The following is a 25,279-nucleotide window of genomic DNA, read 5'->3' on the forward strand; positions in this document are numbered from 1 at the left end:
TTTGCAACCATACTCTAAAAAAAAAAATGAAGCACAATCGGTTTACAGCTTGCTTGTCAAGATCAAAAGAGAGTACATGGACTATACATAAACGTTTAGAAACGGCAAATTAGGACAGAAGATAGAGGCAGTAATTTTCGTCTAATTTCGCCGTGTGTAATCCTATAACCGTATCACTACAACTCCAACGTCCAATCCTATATACTTATGTCCCCACAAGTCAAGTGTGCAATCCAATATTAAGGTCCCCACAAGTCCAGTGTGTAATCCTATATATTTATGTTCCCACAAGTCCAATGTGCAATCTTATATATTTATGTTCCTACAAGTCCAGTGTGCAATCCTATACTAGTGTCTCCGCAAGTCCAGTGTGCAATCCTATACTAGTGTCTCCGCAAGTCCAGTGTGCAATCCTATATACTTATGTCCCCACAAGTCCAGTGTGTAATCCTATATACTTATGTTCCCACAAATCCAATGTGCAATCCTATATATTTATGTTCCTACAAGTCCAGTGTGCAATCCTATACTAGTGTCTCCGCAAGTCCAGTGTGCAATCCTATACTAGTGTCTCCGCAAGTCCAGTGTGCAATCCTATATACTTATGTCCCCACAAGTCCAGTGTGCAATCCTATATACTTATGTCCCCACAAGTCCAGTGTGTAATCCTATACTAGTGTCCCCACAAGTCCAGTGTGCAATCCTATATACTTATGTCCCCACAAGTCCAGTGTGCAATCCTATACTAGTGTCCAGTGGCGTAGCCAGCACGGATATACTAGGGGGGAGGCACATATTCATATATTCATGTTAACAGACTGTAAAGACAACTGATTTGAAATGAAATTAATCTTGCGTAACATGAATACATAAATATTCCCCCCCACCTTAATTATCGTTCTGGCTACGCCACTACTAGTGTCCCCACAAGTCCAGTGTGCAATCCTATATACCTATGTCCCCACAAGTCTAGTGTGCAATCCTATACTAGTGTCCCCACAAGTCCAGTGTGCAATCCTATATACTTATGTCCCCACAAGTCCAGTGTGTAATCCTATATACCTATGTCCCCACAAGTCTAGTGTGCAATCCTATACTAGTGTCCCCACAAGTCCAGTGTGCAATCCTATATACTTATGTCCCCACAAGTCCAGTGTGCAATCCTATATACCTATGTCCCCACAAGTCTAGTGTGCAATCCTATACTAGTGTCCCCACAAGTCCAGTGTGCAATCCTATATACTTATGTCCCCACAAGTCCAGTGTGCAATCCTATATACCTATGTCCCCACAAGTCTAGTGTGCAATCCTATACTAGTGTCCCCACAAGTCCAGTGTGCAATCCTATATACTTATGTCCCCACAAGTCCAGTGTGCAATCCTATATACTTATGTCCCCACAAGTCCAGTGTGCAATCCTATATACCTATGTCCCCACAAGTCTAGTGTGCAATCCTATACTAGTGTCTCCACAAGTCCAGTGTGCAATCCTATACTAGTGTCTCCGCAAGTCCATCGTAATCGTGCCATCAAAAGTCCAGTATGTAACCCAATAATCGTATCGCCACCAGTCTAGTGTGCAATTCAACGCATATGTTGTTGTTCCCACAAGCTACACAGGTTTGTATTTTGTAATACAATATTAGTGTTCCCAAAAGTCTAATGTGTTACTCTATGTTACTCTATACTCATATCCCTAAACTAATGATATCGCAACAAGTCCAGTATGTAATATTTATCATTTATAGACCTGGAGTGAGGGGAATTCGACGAAATATTACCCCCAAGGGAAGATATATCCCGAGGGCTTCGCCCGAGGGATATATCTTCCCGGGGGGGTAATATTTCGTCGAATTCCCCGAGCGGAAGGTCTATAAATTATATATTATATCGAAACAACGTGTAGGCAGCGCAAAAGCTGGGTGAAATGGCTTCTTTTGCCTCCATTTTGAAATTGTTGACAACCTCGAGTCGTGTGCGAGGCATCCACGCGTGGTACACGCAAACTCAAATACCTCGCTGCAGCGGGGTATTCGAAGTCGAATACCGCGCTGCAGCGGGAACCCCGCTGCATAAAAGTCGAATACCCCCCTGCAGCGGGGTATTCGACTTTTATAGCATAATGTAAAAATATTCGATGGAACTCCATGATTAATTTACTGATCACGTGGTACAAATCGAGCTTTCTGATTGGATGATTTACAGTTGAGATATAATATTATCCTATATACTAATGAACCTGTCCCCAGAAGTTCAGTAATCTAAAAATTCGTGTCCCCACAAGTCTAGTGAATAATTGCTCGTGTTTCTGCAAGTCTATAGTCTCTAAGATGTAATGTATGATTATATGCTAACATGACAAATATACGCCGATTGCAACGAGAAAGTTGTATCGTTTATCTAGGAGTAACTTCAATTATTTCAATAAAAAATGCATTGAACCTTGTTAGTAATATCAAACATCTCTTCATTCTAAGAATTTATTCATCCGACAAAAGAATGGTTATATCATATAGTTCTATTATAAATATATTGTTCGCCTAAACTCAACATTCAATGCAATTGAAGTTATTGGACAAAGGAAAAATACTGCCCAAAGCATTGCACAAAGGAAAAATATTTTAATAACAAACAAAAAAAGGGTATATTTTATCTAGTATACAAATAACCTTTTTTAAGTACAAATAACGAAAGTCATACACTGCCAGTAAACTGCGTGTTGGAAAATATATTTACAAAATAATGTAGAATGTAACATGTATAAGAATGTAGTACAAAATTTTCGACAATATTTGGATGCTCTGGCACCACAGGTATTTGGTTTCGTGAGATTTAGTTCTACTGATATTCATTGCAAAATTAAAGGACTATATTAGTAAAAACATTTCTACTGACTTTGGGATCGAATTTAAATTTTTCTGAAAAAGAATAAGTCCGGCAGTATGTACATTTTGTATTTTCCGTGCAAATTGCGGTAGTCGACGTGATAACAGTGCTTCAAAGATAGCTAAAACCAGAATGCCGGATTTACAAAATAACCATGTAGTGACTTTTAAAGTAATTCTAAAGGCAAAGCCATTTTAAGTTATTACAAATCCTTATTATTGCCAGTGCGCAACTAGCTATGGAACTTTGTAAAAAATCATTACACTTATTGCTATGTTTGTTCATTAACAATTGACTAGATTAATTTCAAACCAAAATTGTACGCAGGAAGTAATTATCGAATTATCGAAATTATCGAAATTATCGAAATTATCGAATTACATTAATTTTGATATTTAAGATAACTAAAGCATGCAGTTCGTCATGATTAATTAAAGTGGCATTGACATGTTTCATCCAATTACGAAAATTGCAGCAACTCCCAGAAATCGGTTGGAGAGCGCTAAGATAATGTTATTTACATATATCTGCATGATTGTTTTGATCTCTTCGATTTGACGTGGCAGGACATGCAAATTAATGAATGACACTCTTAAAAGTTACGCGATCACAAAAGTTATAGGAATTGAAGTAACGGCTCAAACTACATTCTTATACACATTACCTCAGATACATCGCTATCTAGCTTTAACAAACACTTGGTGAAAGTGTTCCTTCCTAGACATGTTCGTTTACATACTAAAATTGGGCAAAAGTGCCCCACCCTTGTCACAAAAGGGTTCAAATTTTGTGTGCACCTAGCTGTCAATATTCCTCCCAATCTTGACAAATTTGGCTTTTACTATTTCGGCAATTGACAATTTTGCATGCTTTGTAGCGAGATGAGAATCTCCATCAGAAATTCAAGACATTAATTACCATAATGCCAGGATTTCGTAATCAAAGATACCTGCCTCGTTATAAAAGAGTTATATAGGGCACGAGATAAAATTTGAAATTAAAGCAATTTTTATCTTACATATTGCAGTTAGCTCCAGCAATATGATGGTTAGCAAGTTGCTAAAATGACATTACTGAGGAATCTGTTAAAGGTAAGATGCCGTGCCTTATATAATTCTATTATAACAAGGGAACCATCTTTGATTGCGAAATCCTGGCATTGTGGTAATTAATGTCTTGAATTTCTGCTGATGCTGTCACAAGGGAATCTATTTAGTATCCCATATTACTTGTATGGTATTGAATAAAAGCAGAACCGCGGAATGTCATCTTGTAGGCGGCTGTGCGTTGTTATAAAATAACAGACGAACGTTTTAGGGAATTGATTCTAGACCTGCTTCAAATTTTAATTCATAATGTTTAATCGATTATCCTAACATTCGATTGATTGTCACGATAACCTCATGATTTGATAATTAAACAATTTTGTGCCAATTGGTTGTTTGCAATGACGTAAGGCAAGAAATCATTAAAACGTGCAATTCAAGGTGTAAAAGGTGGTGACTAAACACAGATCATTACTTTAGCTTGTGACTTAACTTTTTGTGTTTTTTCTCTTCGTTATCTGATTTTTTATCCAATACTTCACACTTTTCCAATCGCGATCTTTCAGGACGTCCTTTCCTTTTAGGATACAGTCACAACTTTCTTTCTTATTCGGCACCTTTCCTTGTCGAATAAGATGGCCCAAGTGATCTAATACACACTTCTTTTCCTCCTTTGACCACGTTAGATGTACTTGTTTACCTAAATCAAACATAATAATGAAATCTGATCCATGCATAGTGTCTTTAAAATTTTATTTTAGCGTTAATGCTGAGTTCTCAATGTTCGTACAAGGTAAAGAACATCTCTTAACTTGAAGGTGTTTTTGAAAGTCTGTATGTGAATTTTTTTTGCTTTTAGTCGATAATTTGTATAAAAATTTTGAAAATATACTCTCAAAATATTTGTAGTGGATTAAGGAAAGATTAGTGGAAAAGTGAGATCGGATAATTTAATAGTCAAGTACAAGTATTATTACATTCAAACCAAATTTTAAAAATAATTAATTTCTTTTCTTATAGTTTGGTATAGAATTTATATCATCAGATGCATTCACATTTGGATTGATCTTATTTTCTACTCTATAAATCCCAAGAGAAATGATGGTGTTTGGTTAACAAAAATTATTTCAATTACAACTAGATGATTTACCCAGAGTCGACTTTATCGGGAAAATACTTGAACCTGTCCCGGAAGTTTAAGACCTGGGCACAATATTAGCTTCCTTCTTTAACCGTATAGTCAAACCCTGGAAAAGTGTGTGCAAGGATGTTGATCCTAACACTTTCTCTAGTCCCATTACTTTTACAGCCTTTCTTAAATGTACCTATTCTCGTCTTCTTCAGACAGTCTATGATGATGTTTTGTCCTGTACGTGGTCCTTGGTACGCGACTGTCCTTGTCACAGGATTCAGTTTGTTTTTTTTGTTTGTTTTTTTTTGTATATTTCTAGATGTATGTTCTATTTGTTTTCTTCCATGTCTTGAATTTAATAACTTTTAATATACAGTGTGTGCAAGTAATTTGTAACATCTATGTACAAAAAATCTAAATTTTTGGGAGGTGCCTTGCATGGGTCCTTTTTCAAGTGTCCCGTTCCTACCTTGCCTTTTTGGATCTTCCATGTTTATACTTTCGTATGTAACTTGTATAATTGAATCATTATGTCATATGTAGAGTATTTTGATCTAAATAAAACTTGTAAAACAATACTCGACTACAAATTGAAATATCAAGAGCACGTGAAGTATCTATCATCATCATGTATATCCAAACTGGGCCAGATTAGCCGAGTAAAGCACTTGTTTGACCAATCAACACTAATCACCATCGTAAATTCTCTAACTATGAGCAAAATAAGCCGGCTATTGCTCATCGATATGGGCTAACCACTGAGTCTAACCTGTCGTCTAACACTTCGAAAGTTGACATTCAGAAAATCCAGCTAACTCAGAATTGTACGGCCACACTTAATTATCTCAGGAAAATCTAAATATGACCATGCTTCTCCGTTACTCAAAGATCTGGCTTTGCTACCAATAAAAGAATATAAATAATCAAGCACCCTCATATTTATGTGAGAACTTTCCAAAAAGAAATCAAATTAATGAACGCACCACCCGAAATCAAAATAAACTTAATTGACATTCCAAAGTATGGGGCTGCGACAGGACAGAAAACATTTAAATATAGAGGAACGAGTATTAGGAACTCATCAGATGACGAATTAACCTCAATTCACAATCTAAATCATTTTGAATATAACAGGTCTTTTGGAAGGCAACATACGATTATAACATATAATTGGCATGATAGAACAAATTGTTTTTAGAGCTGTAAAGTGTTTATGTGCAAATGTAAATAGTTTTCGGAATAGGCGATGTAAATAGTTTCTATGATTTGAATAAATGATGTGAGTAGTCACTTATAGTAGTTTAGTTAATTATTCTTCTTTGTGAATTGTTATCTAAATTAAAACCCCGATCTGGAAATAGCATTGGATTTTGTTTTAATTATAATAATATTATAATAATAATAACCCAATCATTGGATAACCAAACAATGTTGTGCAAATTGGTTGTTTGCAATGACGTAATGGGAGGAATTTATTAACGCGCAAATAACAAAAACTGGATATTGTAGTAAATGTCCAGACATAACTTGTCTCTTTAGTTGACCCTGTTTAATTTAATGTTCCTAATCACTAAATTGTGCATTATAAGAGCATTTATACCCTTCTGTATTGAAAGTATAGGATAAAAAATATTAATAAAATTAATAAGGTGGCTTACCTTTAGATTTTGCTGCTGAACCACTGCTTACTTTTGAACCATGTGCCTTGTAAGATTGTCCTATAATAGGAGAACATATACTTCATATCCATTGAATAGGGAACCATTGGTGAACAAAGAACTCCTCAAATTTCAGTAATAATTTTTTGGCATTGTTCTTTGTTGTTTGAATGCGAGTTATAGCGTCAAAAGCCACCATGCAGTAAATGTTTTAAACGTTATAATAACGGGTATGCCACACTGATACTATGGTCACATTGATTGTAAATTATAGTAGAATTATAGTGACGTGAAGAGTTATTTAGAGAGCAAGGTGAATGAGGCAATTAACATGAATTACCTAAGCTTTTTTATGTGGTGTAAATGCAGTCTGTGAAGTCAACAAACGCTTTGAGCCTTTTATTACATTTCGAATTTGCTATATATCTTCAAAGATCATATCATTTTTTTTTTCGATATACTAAAATTATGAGATAGTATAGAAATCGCTGGCTTGTTGGCTGTTTTAGAAATCCTTGGCTTGTGTGACAGGGAACATTTGCATTTTAAAATTAATAAATTATCCTCAACAACTATGATCAGTGTCCAGTGACATGCCAATTTGGCACACTATCAAAGCGCTCATGCATTATTTAAACCGAAAATCATATATTTCTGGACAGTGCTGTAGTTTTAAGATCGTCTCAAAATCTTGCATTTTTAAGCTGCCTAGACTGGTTAAACGCAATTGATTGAGAAGATCTGGAATACACATTATTACATCATATCTCTCGCTACGCTTGATGAGTTCGGGAAACATCCAGCCCAGGGGCGGATCTAGGGTAAGTCCACTTAGTCCTGTCAGTCGCGCGGTCGGCGTTAGATCATATCGAACTAACGTACCATTACGTCTTAACATTGCGATACGGAAGCATGATACGGGAAATAATTAGAATTTGATTTTGGCACGGAATTTTAATTTATTGCGTGAATCGTAATTCGTAAAATACAAATAACGTGAGATGAAAATGGCAGAAGTTTGTTACGGTTTAGGAATATTCTATTAATTTCTATTTATTATTACTCAATATAACTATATTTAACTTATTATTTCCCGCGGTGTAGCGTAGATTAAGTGTTTCGTTATATAGGAACAGAAACATACATGTTATACACGATAATTTCATTTCAAAAGAGTTTGTTGACAATATGCGGGCAACAATTTTTCACTTGTTTCTCTGGCGGGAAACATTGCATTTATTTAAAGTCATGTGACTGCGAATGAACTAATCACATTTAAAATACACAGCACCTTTATAACAACATGGAATTATTTTCATTTATACCTTTTGTTCACAAAATAATATGTTAATTTTTTTATGAAATAAGAAAGAAATTGGTTTCAGTGATTTCAAGATCTATAATTTCTCAAGGTGAAATGATTTTCCAATAAATATAGGCATAATAAAATATAATGTACATCTAACATCATATATTTATCTTTCATAATCGTCCTATGCTCAGTATAATTATTACGGTTATGAAACTAGTCCCGTCGTAAAATGCACTAAAATGGAAAAAGGCTTCATATTCAGCACTCGTTGGAGTCATTGGAATAAGTGTATGTAACTCGTTGGAATGTAATTTGCATTATATGGAAGTGTGCGATGCATCTTATAATATTCGCGTCTATTTATAGCATATTATGTTTGTTATGATTTGCATGGTTTTAAAGGGTTTTGTAAAGTTCTTGTACGCTAAATGTATCTTACTCGATGCAATCGAAATATTTCTGCTTATTTTATTTGAGGATATTGTTTAATTTGTGAAAAATCAACTATTGCTATTATAATGGGGGGAGTACGAAGTTGTGTGTTTTGAAATATGACCCTCGCTAGTCACTAACTCTGTTAATAAATCCACGAGGCATCTATAATACGCTGTTTTTTATTAAAATAGCGGAAAAATTGTGATGAACCCTAAAATTACCCGAAATAATCAAAACTCCGATCTGCCAATTTGAAAAATTTTCTTAAAATTTCTGAATCTGGACTTATGTTTGAAAAATTCTAGATCCGCGCCTGGTCTAGCCTCCCTCCGTACATGCCTTCCTGCAATATGTTCATTTTAAAATTGTCCGAGTGGTAGTTACGAGGAGACCTTGGCGTCTCAGGAGTGCCTCAAGATGTTTGGTTGGCCATTAGATCTCTCGCGAGCTCTATAAATTGTTGGTTTTACAGAGGTTCTTTCCGCGCCCGTTTACGGATTTTATTGCCATTTTTTGCGTTGCTATAAACATCGTAAGGTCTCAACTAAACCCGACCAGTTGTTGTTTGGCCTTATACAATGTTATATACAATATTTAGCTGTGAAATGAAAAAAGCCATCCGTTAATGTTATGTTAATCATTGTGGAAAAGTAATTCGCCATATTTAATGCAATGTTGTTCATATAAAACAATCGATTAACCTTACCGGGTAGCCACTCATCGTCAGCCTTGTCAAGAAACCTTGGTTTCTTTGATTTGGATGCTGAATAAGTTGGGATAAGAATACGTTGAATTGAGCCCCTCTGACCCTGTCATCTCTCTAGCAATCTCAATATAATATACTCACCACCAGTCTTTGCAGCTGACCCCCTGTGGTGTAGCGTCGCAGAAGTTTGTGGTTTTTCAGCATGTACAGTATACAGAAAATAATATAACATCTTAAATTAGTCTATATACAGGGTGTATGAAAGAGGGCAACCATTTATATTCATGAATATCCATTTTTATAACACAAAAGACAAGGCTGATAAGCCATTTTATATGAATTTTAGAGGGTATATATAGGCTACTCCAGTGAACTCTATATAAATGGAAGGCTCGCTCTAGTACATTACGTAATCTAAAAGCGAAGCCAAACATGGCGGATCATGAATGCTGCTTGGTTACCGAACTAAAATTTGATATGGCGACGTATAGGAGTGCAACTCGATCAGTTTTGTAAACACAAAACAAATATACGGCACAAGTAACATATGTGTATATATATATAATATATATATATATATATATATATATAATATATATATATATATATATATATATATAATTTTTTTTTTCATTTTTCGTGATAAGTTTATAATTCGTGCCTTTTAACGCCATTAATTTCCGCGCGCGGTTCGCGCGGTTCGCGCGGTTCGCGCATTTACGCCTCGTGGTGGTCTGGTTTGGTACCCAAGCAGCCTTCATGATCCGCCATGTTTGGCTTCACACTTTGAACTGGAGCGAGCCTCCCATATATAGAGAGTTCACTGGGTTATCCGGTTACCTTCGTCACTATTAGTTTCCTCGCAATCCCCTTTCTCATCTTCACTCAGTTCTGGCTCGGATATATCTACAGAATTAACAGTAATATAGCATTGATTTATGCCGTTCGAAGAATTGCAAATCGCAAAATTAGATTTACTTTTCTGATTAAAAAATACTTATACTAAAAAGTTGCGGCTTTTTTTAAAATCCACCCCTATCTTTTTGTTAACATGTTTAAAGTTCCATTTTTCTTAGTAGTTTCATGAAATGAAAAATACGGCAAGGTTATAGTGGTGAAATTTTGTTCCTAATTAAAGACGGAAAAAGGAACTGAAAAGGCTACCCCACTGTAAAAGCCTCGCTCTTTTGAATAAATTCCGTAGAATATTGATAAATAGATGGGGGGTAATTTTATCTTGTAACAAGAAACTCGCTTTCAAAAAATCAATCTAAATCATGCTAGATTTTGATAAATTGTACAGTGCCTTAAGACTTTTTGATAAAGTACTGAGATGAGTGTTATTCTTAAAGGTAATATGGTTTAATTATAGGAATGACTTTGTGTGCATTCCGTCGTAATAAGTCACCTTCGAGTGTTATTTCCTCCAGAGATTTGCCTTTCAATGAACAGGCCTTTCCACTATCGACAGCTAGCAGAAGTTTGCTGATTTTCGCAATCTCAATCGTTGATTCATGAAGCCGATAATACTCTCGATGAGTACGGATGTCGTGCCCGAGGTGCTTTGCTAGCCAATCTAGTTCCTTTTCTTCAAGAGAAAGAACCTGCGTGATGGTCGCGATGTATTTTCGCAGTTTTGTACTGGTTATGGCGTCGGGATTCTTTAACTTGGGCTGACATTCCGTAGCACAGTACCTCAGGCAGTCCCATCCTCTTAGTGGTTCCAAGGAATCTCTGTTTACCCGAGCAAAGACATACCCATTCTCCTCGTTTATTCCAACTTTAGATCGCAATGAGTTGAGAAGGTTTATCCCTTTTGTGATATCTGGCGTCAAAATGATGGGAACTTTGCGACCTCGTTTCCCTCTTGTTTCAACCATATTGAGGCTGTAGTGATAAAAATATGTAAATATATATAAGATTTTGTAAATGTTGTTCATTGGACGACTTGCAGTTTAGACTAATTTTTTATCCAAATAATAATAAGAAAATTAATCACCGCAGCTAGATAGAAAGGGCGTACTTAACTAAGTGCAAACGCAAAGTTTGGCTGCGAATAGTTGTAAAATTCGGAAATATTAGCCATGCGAAGTTTTTATATTTTGTATACTTTTGTATTACGTGCGCAAATAAGTAACTAATTTTATTTCAAACTTCCAGCCGTAATACAAAATATACAAAAATCGACAACTTTGCAACTCCGTAGTTAATTCACAACAAATCGAAGCCAAACTTGGCAGTTTTACTAATTTTAGTAAGTTATTTCGGAAAATCTTCTTTTTATCGCTGAAAATTTTGGTAAGATATGCACATCGCACGACTAAAAAAATGTCCTTTTTAACGTCACAAAATATATTTAATCCAAAAAAGACCGTTAAGATGAAGTATACATTTATCTTGTTGTTCACAGTCTGCTTATGCGCTCGGAAATTACACCAACTTTCATTAAATTGCGTTCACTTACCGTTTTGAAAGTCGTTGCTCCAACGGACTTAAGGAAGCAAGAATCTCGGAAGTGGCATTTTTTGTCCATTCTGGTATGCTATTAAACGACCTCATTAAAAGTCTGGACGCTTCGCCACCCCTGCGCTTATTTAACATCACTACCCTCGCCAAGAGCAGCCTCGCAAGTGCGTTCCAGTTGTTAGGTGTAGGGGATTCCTTGAGTTGGCTGGATGTCTCTGTAATCTCTTTGTCGACAAATTGTCTTAACATGGCCATATCCTCTGCCAAGGGAAGGACTTGTACTGAATTCATCTTGCGATCTTTTAATGTGGAGAGGGAGTGATGTGAGATCTTATATTCCCATTCTGATCTCATTAGTTTCTGGAAATCTTTTATTTCTTTTGCCATTTCTTCATTTCTCGCACGAATCGCCTGATTATGCAAAAGTGTAGCACATTTTGAAAGGGAATGTCCGAGCTTGAGGGCCAATGAAGGAATGCTGACGTCTAGTAGCCCATGATCAGGATCCTTAAAGCCGGCCGTCTCCTTAACAGCTCTTATAACAACGTCGAATTTCTCAGGTCTTATGAAGTCGGACAACTGAGCCTTCTCATTCTTTTCCACAATCTTTAGGCGCTGTAAGAGACGACCCATTTCCCTCATTTTTTGCGAAACTAACTGGCGATCTCTTTCGCCATCTTTCTCCAACAGGAAAGCCCCGAGTGCCTTAATCAATTCATCTTTCTTAACAATTTCCGCGATTTCTCCGCGATTCATCGAGCACAAGATCCTGCTGAGAGCTGCATTATCAGTCCCAGTGATGATAGGAGCAATCAACATTTTAGCAGATTGCTGAACATGCTTGTATTGGCCCGATGATTCTGTTTTGTGTGGGCATGATGTCTGATGTTTCCATAAATCCCACCTACGGAAAAACCCCAAACAAAACTCGCAGGGTAAAAAGTCCTCAACGCGGTACTTCCCGTCTTCCCCAGGTCTTCGCACTATTATTAGCTCTCCTTCACCCGTCTCCAAGGTATTCATATTGTGGTGATAATCACCCTGGAGACGAAGCTTGTCTAATATTGTTCTTCGTTCCGATGATTTCTTCTTATGTGCTAAGGCAGACATCACTTCTTCTTCCATCTTGTGTTTTGTTACAAGATGTCTTGCAATCTTCGCACATAGCTGGCCGCAGTAGGTACACGCGTGCTTTCTATCATACACTCGGGCGTTACTTTCCGTTTTTTTCGTGACCTTTATATGTGCTGCAAAGAAATGAAAAGCATATTATAATAATTACCTATAGTAAACAAACCACTTATTCATACATTCTCTCTCCCAGACGGTTTTTTTGTAGACCAACGCTTCTAAAAAATTTTTTTAGGGCGGATTAATGTCCGAATATACTTCCCCCCTCAATTATCGCGCTAGTCGCTTGGTGGTACGTATAACATGCACTTTCTGATAGGTCGTCTTTGCGCATTCAGCTTTTCGAATTCGTCCTTTTTGGCTCGAAAGCACTGTTCAGTCACACTGCATGCCCAATAAGTATAACCTCTTTAGCGTCGACGTGTATTTATTTTCCGGAGATAGTCAGTACTCAGCACCTTTAAAGCCGGTTTTCCACTAGCGAAATTTTAGCGCGAAGCGACATTTTACTTTTGTTCCAGAGCTTTCAACTGCAACCATCTGGAACAAATTGCCCAAATACAAAAGAATAAAGTCGCTTCACGCGAAATATATCGCTGGTGGAAAACCGGCTTAAGTTTGACGGTCGGTAGCACCATTATCAGATAGTTATTGAAAACCGTGGATAACGAAGGACAAATGCCTATCTCAGTCAGTTGTAAAGGTGCCCCAAGGCAGCCATCTTACTGGAAAGTATTAATTACTTGCATGCTATTCGTCATTTTACCAATATGTCATTGCTTTTTATGCCTTCTGCCCAGGGACAGACCTATGCCCTGGCATTCGCGGAGATGAAAATTCATTTGACAATAAATTGATTAATTTATATAAAAAATCCACAGGCGGCCATCAGGCCAGCAAGTGTGATGTAGTGTACATTTTTCAATTTTGAGAAAATGATTACACGAAAGCAAGTTAATACCAGAAGGTGTTTTACGTATTCTATGTAAATACGGAAGTACTAGTAGCCTGGCTCGAGAAAGTTTTGCACTTTAAAAAATTAAGGAAATTAGGTACTTCGGTGTCTGTTGTTTAACTAGTAACTTTTGTCTTTTATGTGAACAAAAATTTAGCCGATTATATTAGAATTAATTATTAGTTTGGCTATACGGTCTGTGTCAATTTGCAATAAAACTTGGGTACAGAATTTATTGTTGGCAATATTGGTCTTTGCTATTAATCGACTTGAGTAAGGACAAAACTTCGAATGCAGAAATAAAATTTGGCTAATAAATTTTGGCTCTTTCTCGACTAATTAATAACTAATTAGTTATAACTAAGGTAAGTTTAAAACATTGTGACATTAAACATTAAACATACTACACATTATGATAACATTTAAAGTAATTAATAATTAAATAACATTAATTTTGTTAAAATTTAAATAAAATTTTAATTACAAATAAAATTATATGCTGAATCGTGTGCGTGAAATATGGATGAGGTATTCTCTATACTCCTGGATCATATCAACTAATTATTAATTACCACACTATCAGTACAAAATGGGTCATTTTAGTTCATTTTTTAATGGCTCACTGAGTTTGACAAAAATTAACATTGACGATGCGAAAATTTTTGGATGGTAATCATCGGAGATGTAGACAGATTCATGATGGGTGGAGTATTAAATACCCCTTTGAACGTATTCTGTTTAAAAACTTACTACACGGGCAATGTGACATTAATTTGCTTCTGGAAGACTGGAACCCTATTTAATAAGGGCCCGCCTGAAGTGTGTATATAGAATTAGGTCAAGATGTCGAATGGCGGCCTCAGTTACTTGTAAAACTATACTTTTAACTTTTTCTGTGGAGGATAAAGTATATTATCTATACTCTTATTATAACGTCAGAGCCACAAACTTGCATGGAGCACTGTTTGCCGACCTCTAGATGGATAGAACAGCTGTTTTGCAACAAACTTATAAAATTGCTCACATTCATACGAACATTTCGATTTGTTTTTTGATAAATGAAGTGCAATATAGTGCATATATATAGAAATTTTGTTAAAGATATTGTCTTTGGTATTCCTGTAATAATTTTTTCTCTACGATCCGGATTTTTTCTGCGGTCACTTTATTAAAAAATATGATCAGTGTTATAAGACATTTAGTTTAAACATACGAAGCGTATAATGCACAGTAAGTTGTATGGCGGAACGTAGAAACACCCAAGGCCAAGGTATGCAGTCGATTATCAAAACGTTACGAAGCGGCTGTATTGGTCCAGAGGTCTGCAAAAAGTGGGCAACATCCAGGGCAACGGCAATTATATATAGGTGTTTTACTTTTGCTATATGTATTTTATAGTAAAAGTTAAGGCTGTTTTGAGTTTCCACTTCAACCGTATCGTAGCGAAACGTGGCGTATCTCATTGTTTCAAAGTCACCAGTTCTGGTCGAATACTTCCCTACGTTTCGCTACGATACGGTTGAAGTGGAAAACAGGCCTTAAAAGACATTATTGTTGAAATTTACAAAATTAGTTTATTTGCAAATCACCATGTTGCAAATTTCTGATAATTATCAAAAACCAGCAGACCGTAATTTGTATACAGGAGCTATACAGGGTGTATAAAAAACACTGCAACCCACTTAATATTCAAACATGTTTGCTTCTATTCAATATAAGATCGTAGGCCCGTGGGAATTACTAAGGCTTGCGTTTTTTATGCACCCTGTAAGTGGAATTTTGAAATACGTTTTCACCATTACGTTTTCAGGGGGTTTTTATGCGTAAAGGTATGTTTAAGTATAATAACAAAGCTCGACGCGATTCCCCTCAAATAGCATTTATGAGACAGGCGATAAGAGAAGTGAGAGAACCTTAGTTATCGAGGCTTAGTTATCAGTGCAATCTTATAAAACCTGGATGAATCGCACGAGAGTGACAAAAGACAGTCAGATCGTTACAGATAATGCTTGCTAAAAAATCTAGTGTTGGGCACCAATTACTGAAATTTTCATTAAGTAAGAATTAACCACTATAAAGTCGTTATTACTTTATAAAATGATTTACCTTGTTTGCTTGCGTTTTCCACGTTTGAACCAACTGAACTTTCATTTTTATCCTACCAAAAAAGGTCTTTTAGGAATTTTCTAGCATTTTTTATCTCTCCAACAATATTTAAGCAAATCATATAATACGGTGATTATATTTATCACCACGCGTATATGTTAAATATAATCCTAAAATTCATTGTCACACCATTTTGAGCGTCAGCTCGTGTTATAGTCAAACTATTCTAACGGTTCAGAAACATTCCTTAAGGCCGTTTTTCACTTCAACCGTAGCGTAATAGCGTATTTCTTTGTTTCCGAATGTATTTCTTAACGTAGCGTATTTCTTTGTTCGCGTCGAATGCAATTCGAGCAATAGATAATAAGATGATAATAACTTTAGTTTAAAGCAGTTTATCATCTCATTATCTATTGTTTGAGTTTTATTCGACGCGACGAAAATGCGACGTCTAACCGTGGTGTAACCTAGACCTACGTTTCGCTACGATACGGTTGACGTGGAAAACGGCCTTTAATCCCACCACAATCCTAATTTACAAGTTGCCATGAAAATCACTCATACAGCACTTGATGGTTTATTTACCGTTTTATGGACGTCGTCGTCAGAGTAGACTTCGTCGCCAGAATAGATGTCGTCTACAGTTAACCTCTTTCTCTGAATATGAAAAGTATATACATAATAATATTATTATAATGGTATATATCTTAATTATACAGGGTGTCCCAAAAAAAACGAAAAGTATTGAAATCACCCATAACAATGCAATTATTAGAGTTTGAATGCCTAAGCACTCTGTTGGGACCCACAGGTGTATAAATGTTTACCATACTCATTTTTATGCATGCATATGATGCAGTAAAATTTGCTTGTTCGCAAAAATGATATTTACTAACAATATTTACAATTCACAAATATGGATAACATTATTTAAATGTGCATCTCAAGGAGAATGACTTTCGACATGTCCCCTTTCTCTAGCAACACAAAGCATTTAGCATTTTATAAGTTGCATTAAATCCCCACGGGCTGAAATTCGTGAACACGGCATTCAAATTTTAACAATGAGTGATTTCAATCGTTTTCGTTTTTTTTGGGACACCCTGTAGAAGAAGCTCTCTGTATTTTAGACCATTATTATGTACCTTAAGTTTATCGAAAATATATTTAAATGGACTAATTATGACTCAATAAAGCTATACCAGCTATACAGGGTGTCCCAAAAAACCCGAAAACTATTGAAATCACCCATAACAATACAATTATTAGAGTTTGAATGCCTAAGCACTCTGTTGGGACCCACAGGTGTATAAATGTTTACCATACTCATTTTTATGCATGCATATCATGCAGTAAAATTTGCTTGTTCGCAAAAATGATATCTATTCACAATATTTACAATTTACAAATATGGATAACAATATTTAAAGCCTAGCGCACACTGGTGCACTTAGCACGCACACACGTCACTCGTGACGATTGTCACCTGCACATATTCCTCGTCTGCGGGGACCAAATTCAGATATTCTGTCATTCGTGTCGTAATATCCAATTATCAAACATGTTTGATATTTTCTATCACGCGTGACAAATGCGCCAAGTGTGCGCTGAACAAATGCGATTAAAACATGCAGCAAGGAATATGTAAATGTGAAATATACAATAAACAAACTAAACATGGAGTATGAAAGTGACGATTATTTGTCTCAAGAGGAAAAAATTTTGCTTTTCCTTTTCCTTTTGCTTATGCGTCGGCGGCTCGGCGCCGGAGACGCCTAAGGGTGGCCAATCTCAAAATATGGACGAAACGATGTATGGACGAAATGCTTTTTCTCGTAAATCTCTGTTTTTGAAATCTCGCGAGCGTACATTGTAAATACACGGATATTCGGGCCATATGTCTACCAGTTTGTCTTCTAAAATGGCTTCTGCAACAAGTTCACTGCGTTTTTCCTCCATACTTTTAAGGTTATTTATTGTATTTCTCATTTACATATTCCTTGCTGCATGTTTTAATCGAATTTGCTCAGCGCAAACTTGGCGCATTTGTCACGCGTGATAGAAAATATCAAACATGTTTGATAATTGGATATTACGACACGAATGACAGAATATCTGAATTTTGTCCCCGCAGACGAGGAATATGTGCAGGTGACAATCGTCACGAGTGACGTGTGTGCGTGCTAAGTGCACCAGTGTGCGCTAGGCTTAAATGTGCATATCTCAAGGACCATGACCTTCGACATGTCCCCTTTCTCTAGCAACATAAAGCATTTAGCATTTTATAAGTTGCATTAAATCCCCACGTAAACACGGCATTCAAATTTTAACAATGAGTGATTTCAATAGTTTTCGGTTTTTTTGAGACACCCTGTCGTTTGTTAGGCCTAGACTATACGTCGCATTTTAGTCGCGTCGAATGCAATTCGCACAATAGATAATGAGATGATAAACCTTATTAAGGTTCATTTATTTAACATCTATTTATCTATTGTTCGAGTTGCGTTCGATTAAAATTGACTTTAACGTCTCTAAAGACCTGTTACTCAAGTATATGCATGCGAAGATATGCATTTTTACTCACTTGTTTTGCCCAAATTATCTCACTTCCCGTGCGTTCGTTTAATTCATCGCCGGACAAATGGTCATAGTCAGAAAATGTATTCTCCTAAACATATGTTAATCATGAAAATTAACACCTTCATGGCTTTACACAGTTACAACAGGGTGTATGGAAAAACCAGCAATACTTAATACTTAAAATATAAATCTCAATAACAAGTCGTAGGCCTCTGGGAATTATTAGGGTTGAATTATTTTTTTACACCCTGTATACGAGGTGTATAAAAGAGAAGACCTTTAGAAAGTGAACTATTGTTATAATTTCAATGCCATCACTATATGCTGAGCCGAACAGTTATAATTCGTGTTGTTACACAGGTGCTGTGTATTTGAAATGTGATTAGTTCATTCGTAATCACACGACTTTAAATAAATGCAACGTTTCCCGCCAGAGAAACAAGTGAAAAATTGTTGCCCGCGTATTGTCAACAAACTCTTTTGAAATGAAATTATCGTGTAACATGTATGTTTTTTTCCTATATAACAAAACACTTAATGTACGCTACACCTCGGAAAATAGTGAGTTTTGTTTTCCCTCGAGTCTCAATGTTTCAGACTCTTTGGAAAACAAAACTCACTATTTCACTCGGGAGCACACACTAAGTGTATATTTTCGCACCTGTGGGCTTCGAATATTGTTCAGGCATTTAAATTATAACAATAGTTTAATTTCTAAATTTGCTGTATACAGGTTGTATAAAAAACCCTGCAATATTAAAAAAACTGCATATTCATACATGTTCGCTTCTATTCAAGAACAAAAGATCGTAGGACCATGGAGTTATTAAGGTTGCGTTTTTTTTATACAGCCTGTGTGTTAAATCTAATGCGCATTCAGCTAATAGCAAACATGCAGTCTTACATGTACAAACAGTTTTCGTTTTCTGTTTCGACTTTCTGGCTGTTTGCTGAATCTATCAGATACATCTACGACAAAAAGTGAAGAATGTGGGGTAAGTGTTTACGTTAAGGAAGGTGCTTGTTCCTTGTGCGGGGGCTCTTGGAACAATTGATACCCATCAGTCACCTCAACTGATTATTTCACCAATTGGGGGTATAGTCAGAATAAAATCGCAATTGCATTGGCCATTGGTTGATTAAAATCGCAGTTATACATTCGAAATATTCTTTTGAAATCCATAACCAATAGCGTTGTTATTAAAATGTTTTGAATTTAAAATTAAACTGTGTAATTTATTTTAACTAGTGACTACCCCCATATCCGCCACTAAAATGAAATATACTCATAGAACATAAAAGTGCCCTCACCTGAATTTGGCATGACCAGTTTGTTGATTGGCCATGCACAGAAACTCCCTTCTTCAACTTCGCCCGACACTGTGGGGTAATCATCCCAGCATTTAACGTTTTCGCAATGTAATTTCCTAATTTCTACGTATACCCAACCGTCTGTTATTTTGTAACCATGTACAATGGTTTTATTGGGCATCACTATACCACGTCCGACGACTTTGCCATCTTTTCTTAATTGAACTGTAAAAATAATGCAATAGATCTTATCCACAAGGATGTCAAACGCTTTAGTGTGCCCATAAAGACCAGAATTTCCTGCAGGAATTGTTGAATCAAACATTGCAAATTTTTGTTGGAATTGTACATGGTCTTTGTGTTGACGCCCTCGTTATATTAAATCAATCTATCTATCTTATACGTTCCTGACAATTCACTCGGAATTAAAACTGAAATAATTAATTTATTAAAACTGAAATAGTTAATTTCGCGTGGCTAAATACCTTCATCTTTTAGATTTCTTTCTTCAATTGGTAAAGGCACATCCTTAAAAAAAGGAGAACTTTGGATTACATAATTTCATATAACACGCATGCCTATTTCATTGCTGTGATAACTTTAGCATGTATATATAGGGGTGGTAATACATAGTGAAAAAGTTAGTCTGACAATTTGGTTATGCTATATCTAAAAACTTGACTATTCTGTCATGCTATAGTTGTGAATAATATAGTATTATTGATAGTATTAAAATTGCATTCACGGTTTGTTTAGTTTCTCGCTATCAAGAATAATTGATTCATTTTCGTATAATTTGATTTCTTGGAAGTGTAGGAGTAGTTATACATAATTCGTTTTACTGAGCAAATCTTGAAGAAGCACCTTTCTACATTGAGCACAAACCGATTCCTACGACTAGCCGAACATCCTGCAATGGATTTAATTACCTGCCTATAGCCAATTCACAACTGTACGCACCCCATAACTATTCGTACTAAGTATATAATTTATATCCGTGTTCGCGAAATTACCTTCAAGGAATACAGTCTGCAGGGCGATCGATCGCGGTTTAAGTTTTTTAATCTATTATTAGTAATCTATATATATGTTATATAATTGTGTTCTCATTGAGTCGTCTAAGCGTGAGGCCTTACTATTTCATCCTCTTCACTGGAATAGACGTCGTCCACTTTTAACGTTTTTTTCTAAATAGGAAACATTAAGGATAATATGAAGGTAACGTATATTTACCCAAATATACATGTAATGACTGTAAGAAAACATTGTGATTGTGTCCATTTCTATGCTTACATGTTGGCCTTTTGTGTCAGCTCCACTCAACAATGACCACTCAATCTCTGAAGAGCTTGATGAATCTTTTAAATAAATAATTTTGGGATTCAGTTTTTTAATATTTTACACAACCTATAATAAACATTTCTACTCCTTCAGAGACCGTTTTGAAAGGTTAGACTTAAAAAACGTTTAAGCCGCTTTTTGAAATGCACTGTTTAAAAATATTTATCACCGTATGTATTGTCGTCAGAAGATAAATTGTATCCCTGGAGCTCTTGCAATTTTGCTGAACAAAAAGAAAAATTTTCTAAATTAATTTGATCTATCTTAATAGACGTAAAAGGGGTTTAGGATTTTAACAAATGTCGAAAGTATTTTTAATAGCTCATTCTAACCCTTTAGTTCTTTTATTTTGTCATTCATCAATATCTTCTATTGCTTTTGTGTAATCGGGTGGTTTCTTTATTATTGATTTCTTCTTTAAAAATACAAAATGTGTTTTAATACATCTTTCTAATACAATATACTTTGCATGAGCGGATATTTAAATGCAAATTGGAGTCATATAGAACATTATAGCCCACGTATAAACTACACTCAATTTATTGGCAGTGCACGGCTAAAATGGAGAAATACAAAGGTCGGGCACGGATGAAATGGGCACGGGAACCCATTTTAGCGTTGCCGTGCCAATAAATTGAGTGTATAGTTTAAAACGGGTATACAATACGCAGTTTAATGCCTGTGGCTGTGTTTCCATAGCAGACATGCATATATGATATACACCCCGAGAGAAAAACAGTCAAATTCATTCGGATCATGCATGTATATTCAGAAATGTATGATAATAGGTGTCTTCTCATATAATATACTACTGGAACTCTCCTATATTTAAGAGAAATACCGTCTACTATAGTCGTAGACTTTAAGATAGAAAGTTAGGTTTTAAAGTGATGCCGGTTTTGATTCTATTTTGTTGTTCTATTTTAGGGTTTATGTTCTTCTGCCAAATATTTAAATGGTTCAACATATCTCACATGCACAATTTCATAGGCGTACTAGACAAAGGGGCAAAAGGGCACTTGCCTCCACCTAAATTTCAAGAATCATGAAATCGGGCAAAGTTCAGCCGAAAACAATTAGGGACCAGTCACAGTAAAAATAATTAACGATATGTTCCTAGGAGGTAAATCAAGAACTATCGTAAGCTATCATCATCGTCTTTTCCATGGGTCCTTTTGGGATAAAATTGGTTTCGTGCTAGCAGCACATGAAGAAATGTCACAGGCGAAATTCGCCAAAGTGTTTCCAGTATTAGAAAATTAGATACCAGAAGTGGAAGCATTACGGTAATTTCCGTTTCAGGTTTAAACTTTAAAGTTTCAAATTTCAATGTTGTACTGTAAGTTGTTGTTTTTTTAACATTATTTTGTCAAATATCTTCAAGAATTTAATTTTATGGAAGAATGTAAGCATGGTACATCTTCAGGGAAAGGTTTGAACGTTTCGGGGTTGGTTTTACTAATGAAAATGGATGTGATAATAACAGATTCTGTTGGATTTAAAACTGTAACTATACAGTTAATACGTTTTCAAAAAGAACGTTTTCATATATACGTTTTTTATAGCTTTTTTATGAAACATTCAATGGTTAAAAAAGACACTTTTTTCTCATATAGCAGAGAATTCTAGACTCGATCCTTTTCCGGCTAATAATGACTGCACTTCCATGCTATATACAATTTTTACTAGTCGCGGCTCACAAATTTAGGCTTCAGAGTGATTATTTAATTCTTCGTTGATATTTTACTTCAGGTACGAAATGGCTTTCCATAGAAAAAGGAATGTATAACCTTCTATAAAGGTGTTTTGTTAGTCATTGTAAAGTTTCCTATACCATGCAATTTCTAGTTTGAAACAGGGCACATACTCCTAATCAAAGCTAGAGCCTGTACTATATTATAATTCTAATGCAAAGGTCGTGGAACACTAAGACGCTCACTTTAATGCCTGTGTTTTAATTGCCTGCACTTTCATATAATACACGATTTTTGTTACTCAATAAGCTATAAATTATTAAGTAAATACCTTCTACACTTGGCAGAGTATCCTCTTCGCTTCCCGCATTTTGTCTCTCATCCCCATTTTGCTCATCAATCACTTTAGAATACAAAATTAGGTTTTAGATTTAATGTTTCACAATAATATGCTATATGTTAATCGATGTTCTATTTTAAGGTATTTTTTAATTCATTGTCTGCAAAAGATTTAAGAAAATGCGTGTTGCTGTGGAAGGAATCTACCCAATTTTTAGGCAAGTTGCTTGCAATGTCTGCATGAGGACTAAAACGAATAATGTCAACCAAGCATTTCAGCAATGATTTTATTCTATATTTCAATTGATGTTTTCATTTTAGGAATTTTGTTATGTTCGTCTGCATGCAAAACATTCAATGAATTGCGTGATGCAATGAAATTCACGTCTAAAATTTTGAGGTCAGTTGCTTGAAATATCTTATAACTAAAGGGAATAATCTTTATTCGTTCGAACTCTTCATCCCAGAAGCTTTTTTATGAAACATTCAATGGGTAAAAAAGACACTTTTTTCTCATATAGCAGAGAATTCTAGACTTGTTCCTTTTCCGGCTAATAATGACTGCACTTCCATGTTATATACAATTTTTATTGGTCGCGGCTCACAAAATTAGGCTTGACAGTGATTATATAATTCTTCGTTGATATTTTACTTCAGGTACGTACGAAATGGCTTTCCATAGAAAAAGGAATGTTTAACCTTGTATAAAGGTGTTTTGTTAGTCATTGTAAAGTTTCCTATACCATTCAATTTCAAGTTTGAATCAGGGCACCTACTCCTATAATCAAAGCTAGAGCCTGCACTATATTATAATTCTAATGCAAAGGTCGTGGAACACTATGACGCGCACTTTAATGCATGTGTTTAATTGACTGCACTTTCATATAATACACGATTTTTGTTACTCAATAAGCTATAAATTATTAAGTAAATACCTTCTACACTTGGCAGAGTATCCTCTTCGCTTCCCGCATTTTGTCTCTCATCCCCATTTTGCTCATCAATCACTTTAGAGTACAAAATTAGGTTTTAGAATTAATGTTTCACAATAATATGCTATATGATAATCGATGTTCTCTTTTAAAGTATATTTTAATTCATTGTCTGCAAAAGATTTAAGAAAATGCGTGATGCTGTTGAACGAATCTGCACAATTTTTGGGCAAGTTGCTTGCGATGTCTGAGGACTAAAACGAATAATGTTAACCCATGCATTTCAGCAATGATTTTATTCTATATTTCAATTGATGTTTTCATTTTAGGAATTTTGTTATGTTCGTCTGCATGCAAAACATTCAATGAATTGCGTGATGCAATGACATTCACGTATAAAATTTTGAGGTCAGTTGCTTGAAATATCTTATAACTAAAGGGAATAATCTTTATTCGTTCGAACTCTTCATCCCAGAAGCTTTTTTATGAAACATTCAATGGTTAAAAAATACACTTTTTTCTCATATAGCAGAGAATTCTAGACTTGTTCTTTTTCCGGCTAATAATGACTGCACTTCCATGTTATATACAATTTTTATTTGGCGCGGCTCACAAAATTAGGCTTGACAGTGATTATATAATTCTTCGTTGATATTTTACTTCAGGTACGAAATGGCTTTCCATAGAAAAAGGAATGTATAATCTTGTATAAACGTGTTTTGTTAGTCATTGTAAAGTTTCCTATACCATTCAATTTCAAGTTTGAATCAGGGCACCTACTCCTATAATCAAAGCTAGAGCCTGCACTATATTATAATTCTAATGCAAAGGTCGTGGAACACTATGACGCGCACTTTAATGCATGTGTTTTAATTGACTTCACTTTCATATAATACACGATTTTTGTTACTCAATAAGCTGTAAATTTTTAAATAAATACCTTCTACACTTGGCAGAGTATCCTCTTCGCTTCCCGCATTTTGTCTCTCATCCCCATTTTGCTCATCAATCACTTTAGAATACAAAATTAGGTTTTAGATTTAATGTCACACAATATATGCTATATGATAATCGATGTTCTATTTTGAGGTATATTTTAATTATTTGTCTGCAAAAGATTTAAGAAAATGTGTGATGCTGTGGAGCAAATGTACACAATTTTTGGGCAAGTTGCTTGCAATGTCTGAATACTAAAACGAATAATGTTAATCCATGCATTTCAGTAATTATTTTATTCTATATTTCAATT

At 35.4% G+C, this 25,279-nt stretch overlaps 1 protein-coding gene and 1 long non-coding RNA gene across 4 annotated transcripts; one reads left to right on the forward strand and one right to left on the reverse strand.

The window, feature by feature from the left end:
- Nucleotides 1-1,495: 1,495 nt before the first annotated feature.
- On the forward strand, nucleotides 1,496-5,032 carry LOC114542176. The gene is made up of 4 exons (XR_003689506.1): nucleotides 1,496-1,620; nucleotides 3,914-3,977; nucleotides 4,694-4,725; nucleotides 4,953-5,032. It is a non-coding gene; the product is annotated as an uncharacterized LOC114542176 (long non-coding RNA).
- On the reverse strand, nucleotides 2,185-25,063 carry LOC114542174. Of its 3 annotated transcripts, none has more exons than XM_028561919.1 (20): nucleotides 24,971-25,063; nucleotides 24,034-24,105; nucleotides 23,091-23,162; nucleotides 21,398-21,477; nucleotides 21,235-21,288; nucleotides 21,018-21,082; nucleotides 20,861-20,911; nucleotides 20,210-20,252; nucleotides 19,725-19,949; nucleotides 19,318-19,382; nucleotides 18,418-18,501; nucleotides 16,419-16,490; nucleotides 15,834-15,885; nucleotides 11,640-12,888; nucleotides 10,584-11,062; nucleotides 10,016-10,081; nucleotides 9,317-9,382; nucleotides 9,176-9,232; nucleotides 6,723-6,782; nucleotides 2,185-4,632 (listed from the first exon to the last, which is right to left on the reverse strand). In XM_028561919.1, exons 4-20 carry the CDS (start codon nucleotides 21,423-21,425, stop codon nucleotides 4,421-4,423), a joined length of 2,928 nt encoding a protein of 975 aa, XP_028417720.1. In that variant the 5' UTR covers nucleotides 21,426-21,477; nucleotides 23,091-23,162; nucleotides 24,034-24,105; nucleotides 24,971-25,063; the 3' UTR covers nucleotides 2,185-4,420. The 3 variants fall into 3 exon arrangements, with proteins under 3 accessions (XP_028417720.1, XP_028417719.1, XP_028417721.1); XM_028561918.1 differs by having other exon boundaries at nucleotides 21,398-21,480; XM_028561920.1 differs by lacking the exon at nucleotides 9,176-9,232 and having other exon boundaries at nucleotides 21,398-21,480.
- Nucleotides 25,064-25,279: the final 216 nt, after the last annotated feature.

The sequence above is a fragment of the Dendronephthya gigantea genome, unplaced genomic scaffold (genome assembly GCF_004324835.1).
Source record: "Dendronephthya gigantea isolate DGI-Jeju-01 unplaced genomic scaffold, DenGig_1.0 000342F, whole genome shotgun sequence".
In the NCBI taxonomy this organism is placed as follows: Eukaryota; Metazoa; Cnidaria; class Anthozoa; order Malacalcyonacea; family Nephtheidae; genus Dendronephthya; species Dendronephthya gigantea.

What these genes read in the sequence shown, in the direction of transcription:
- LOC114542174 (XM_028561919.1), bottom strand. Translation starts at nt 21,425, where the DNA reads ATGAATGACAAAATAAAAGAACTAAAGG. An exon ending in TTCTGACGACAATACATACG is followed by an intron (nt 21,083 to 21,234) that starts GTGATAAATATT and finishes TTTATTTAAAAG; the next exon opens with ATTCATCAAGCTCTTCAGAG. An exon ending in TTCAGCAGCAAAATCTAAAG is followed by an intron (nt 4,633 to 6,722) that starts GTAAGCCACCTT and finishes TGTTTGATTTAG; the next exon opens with GTAAACAAGTACATCTAACG.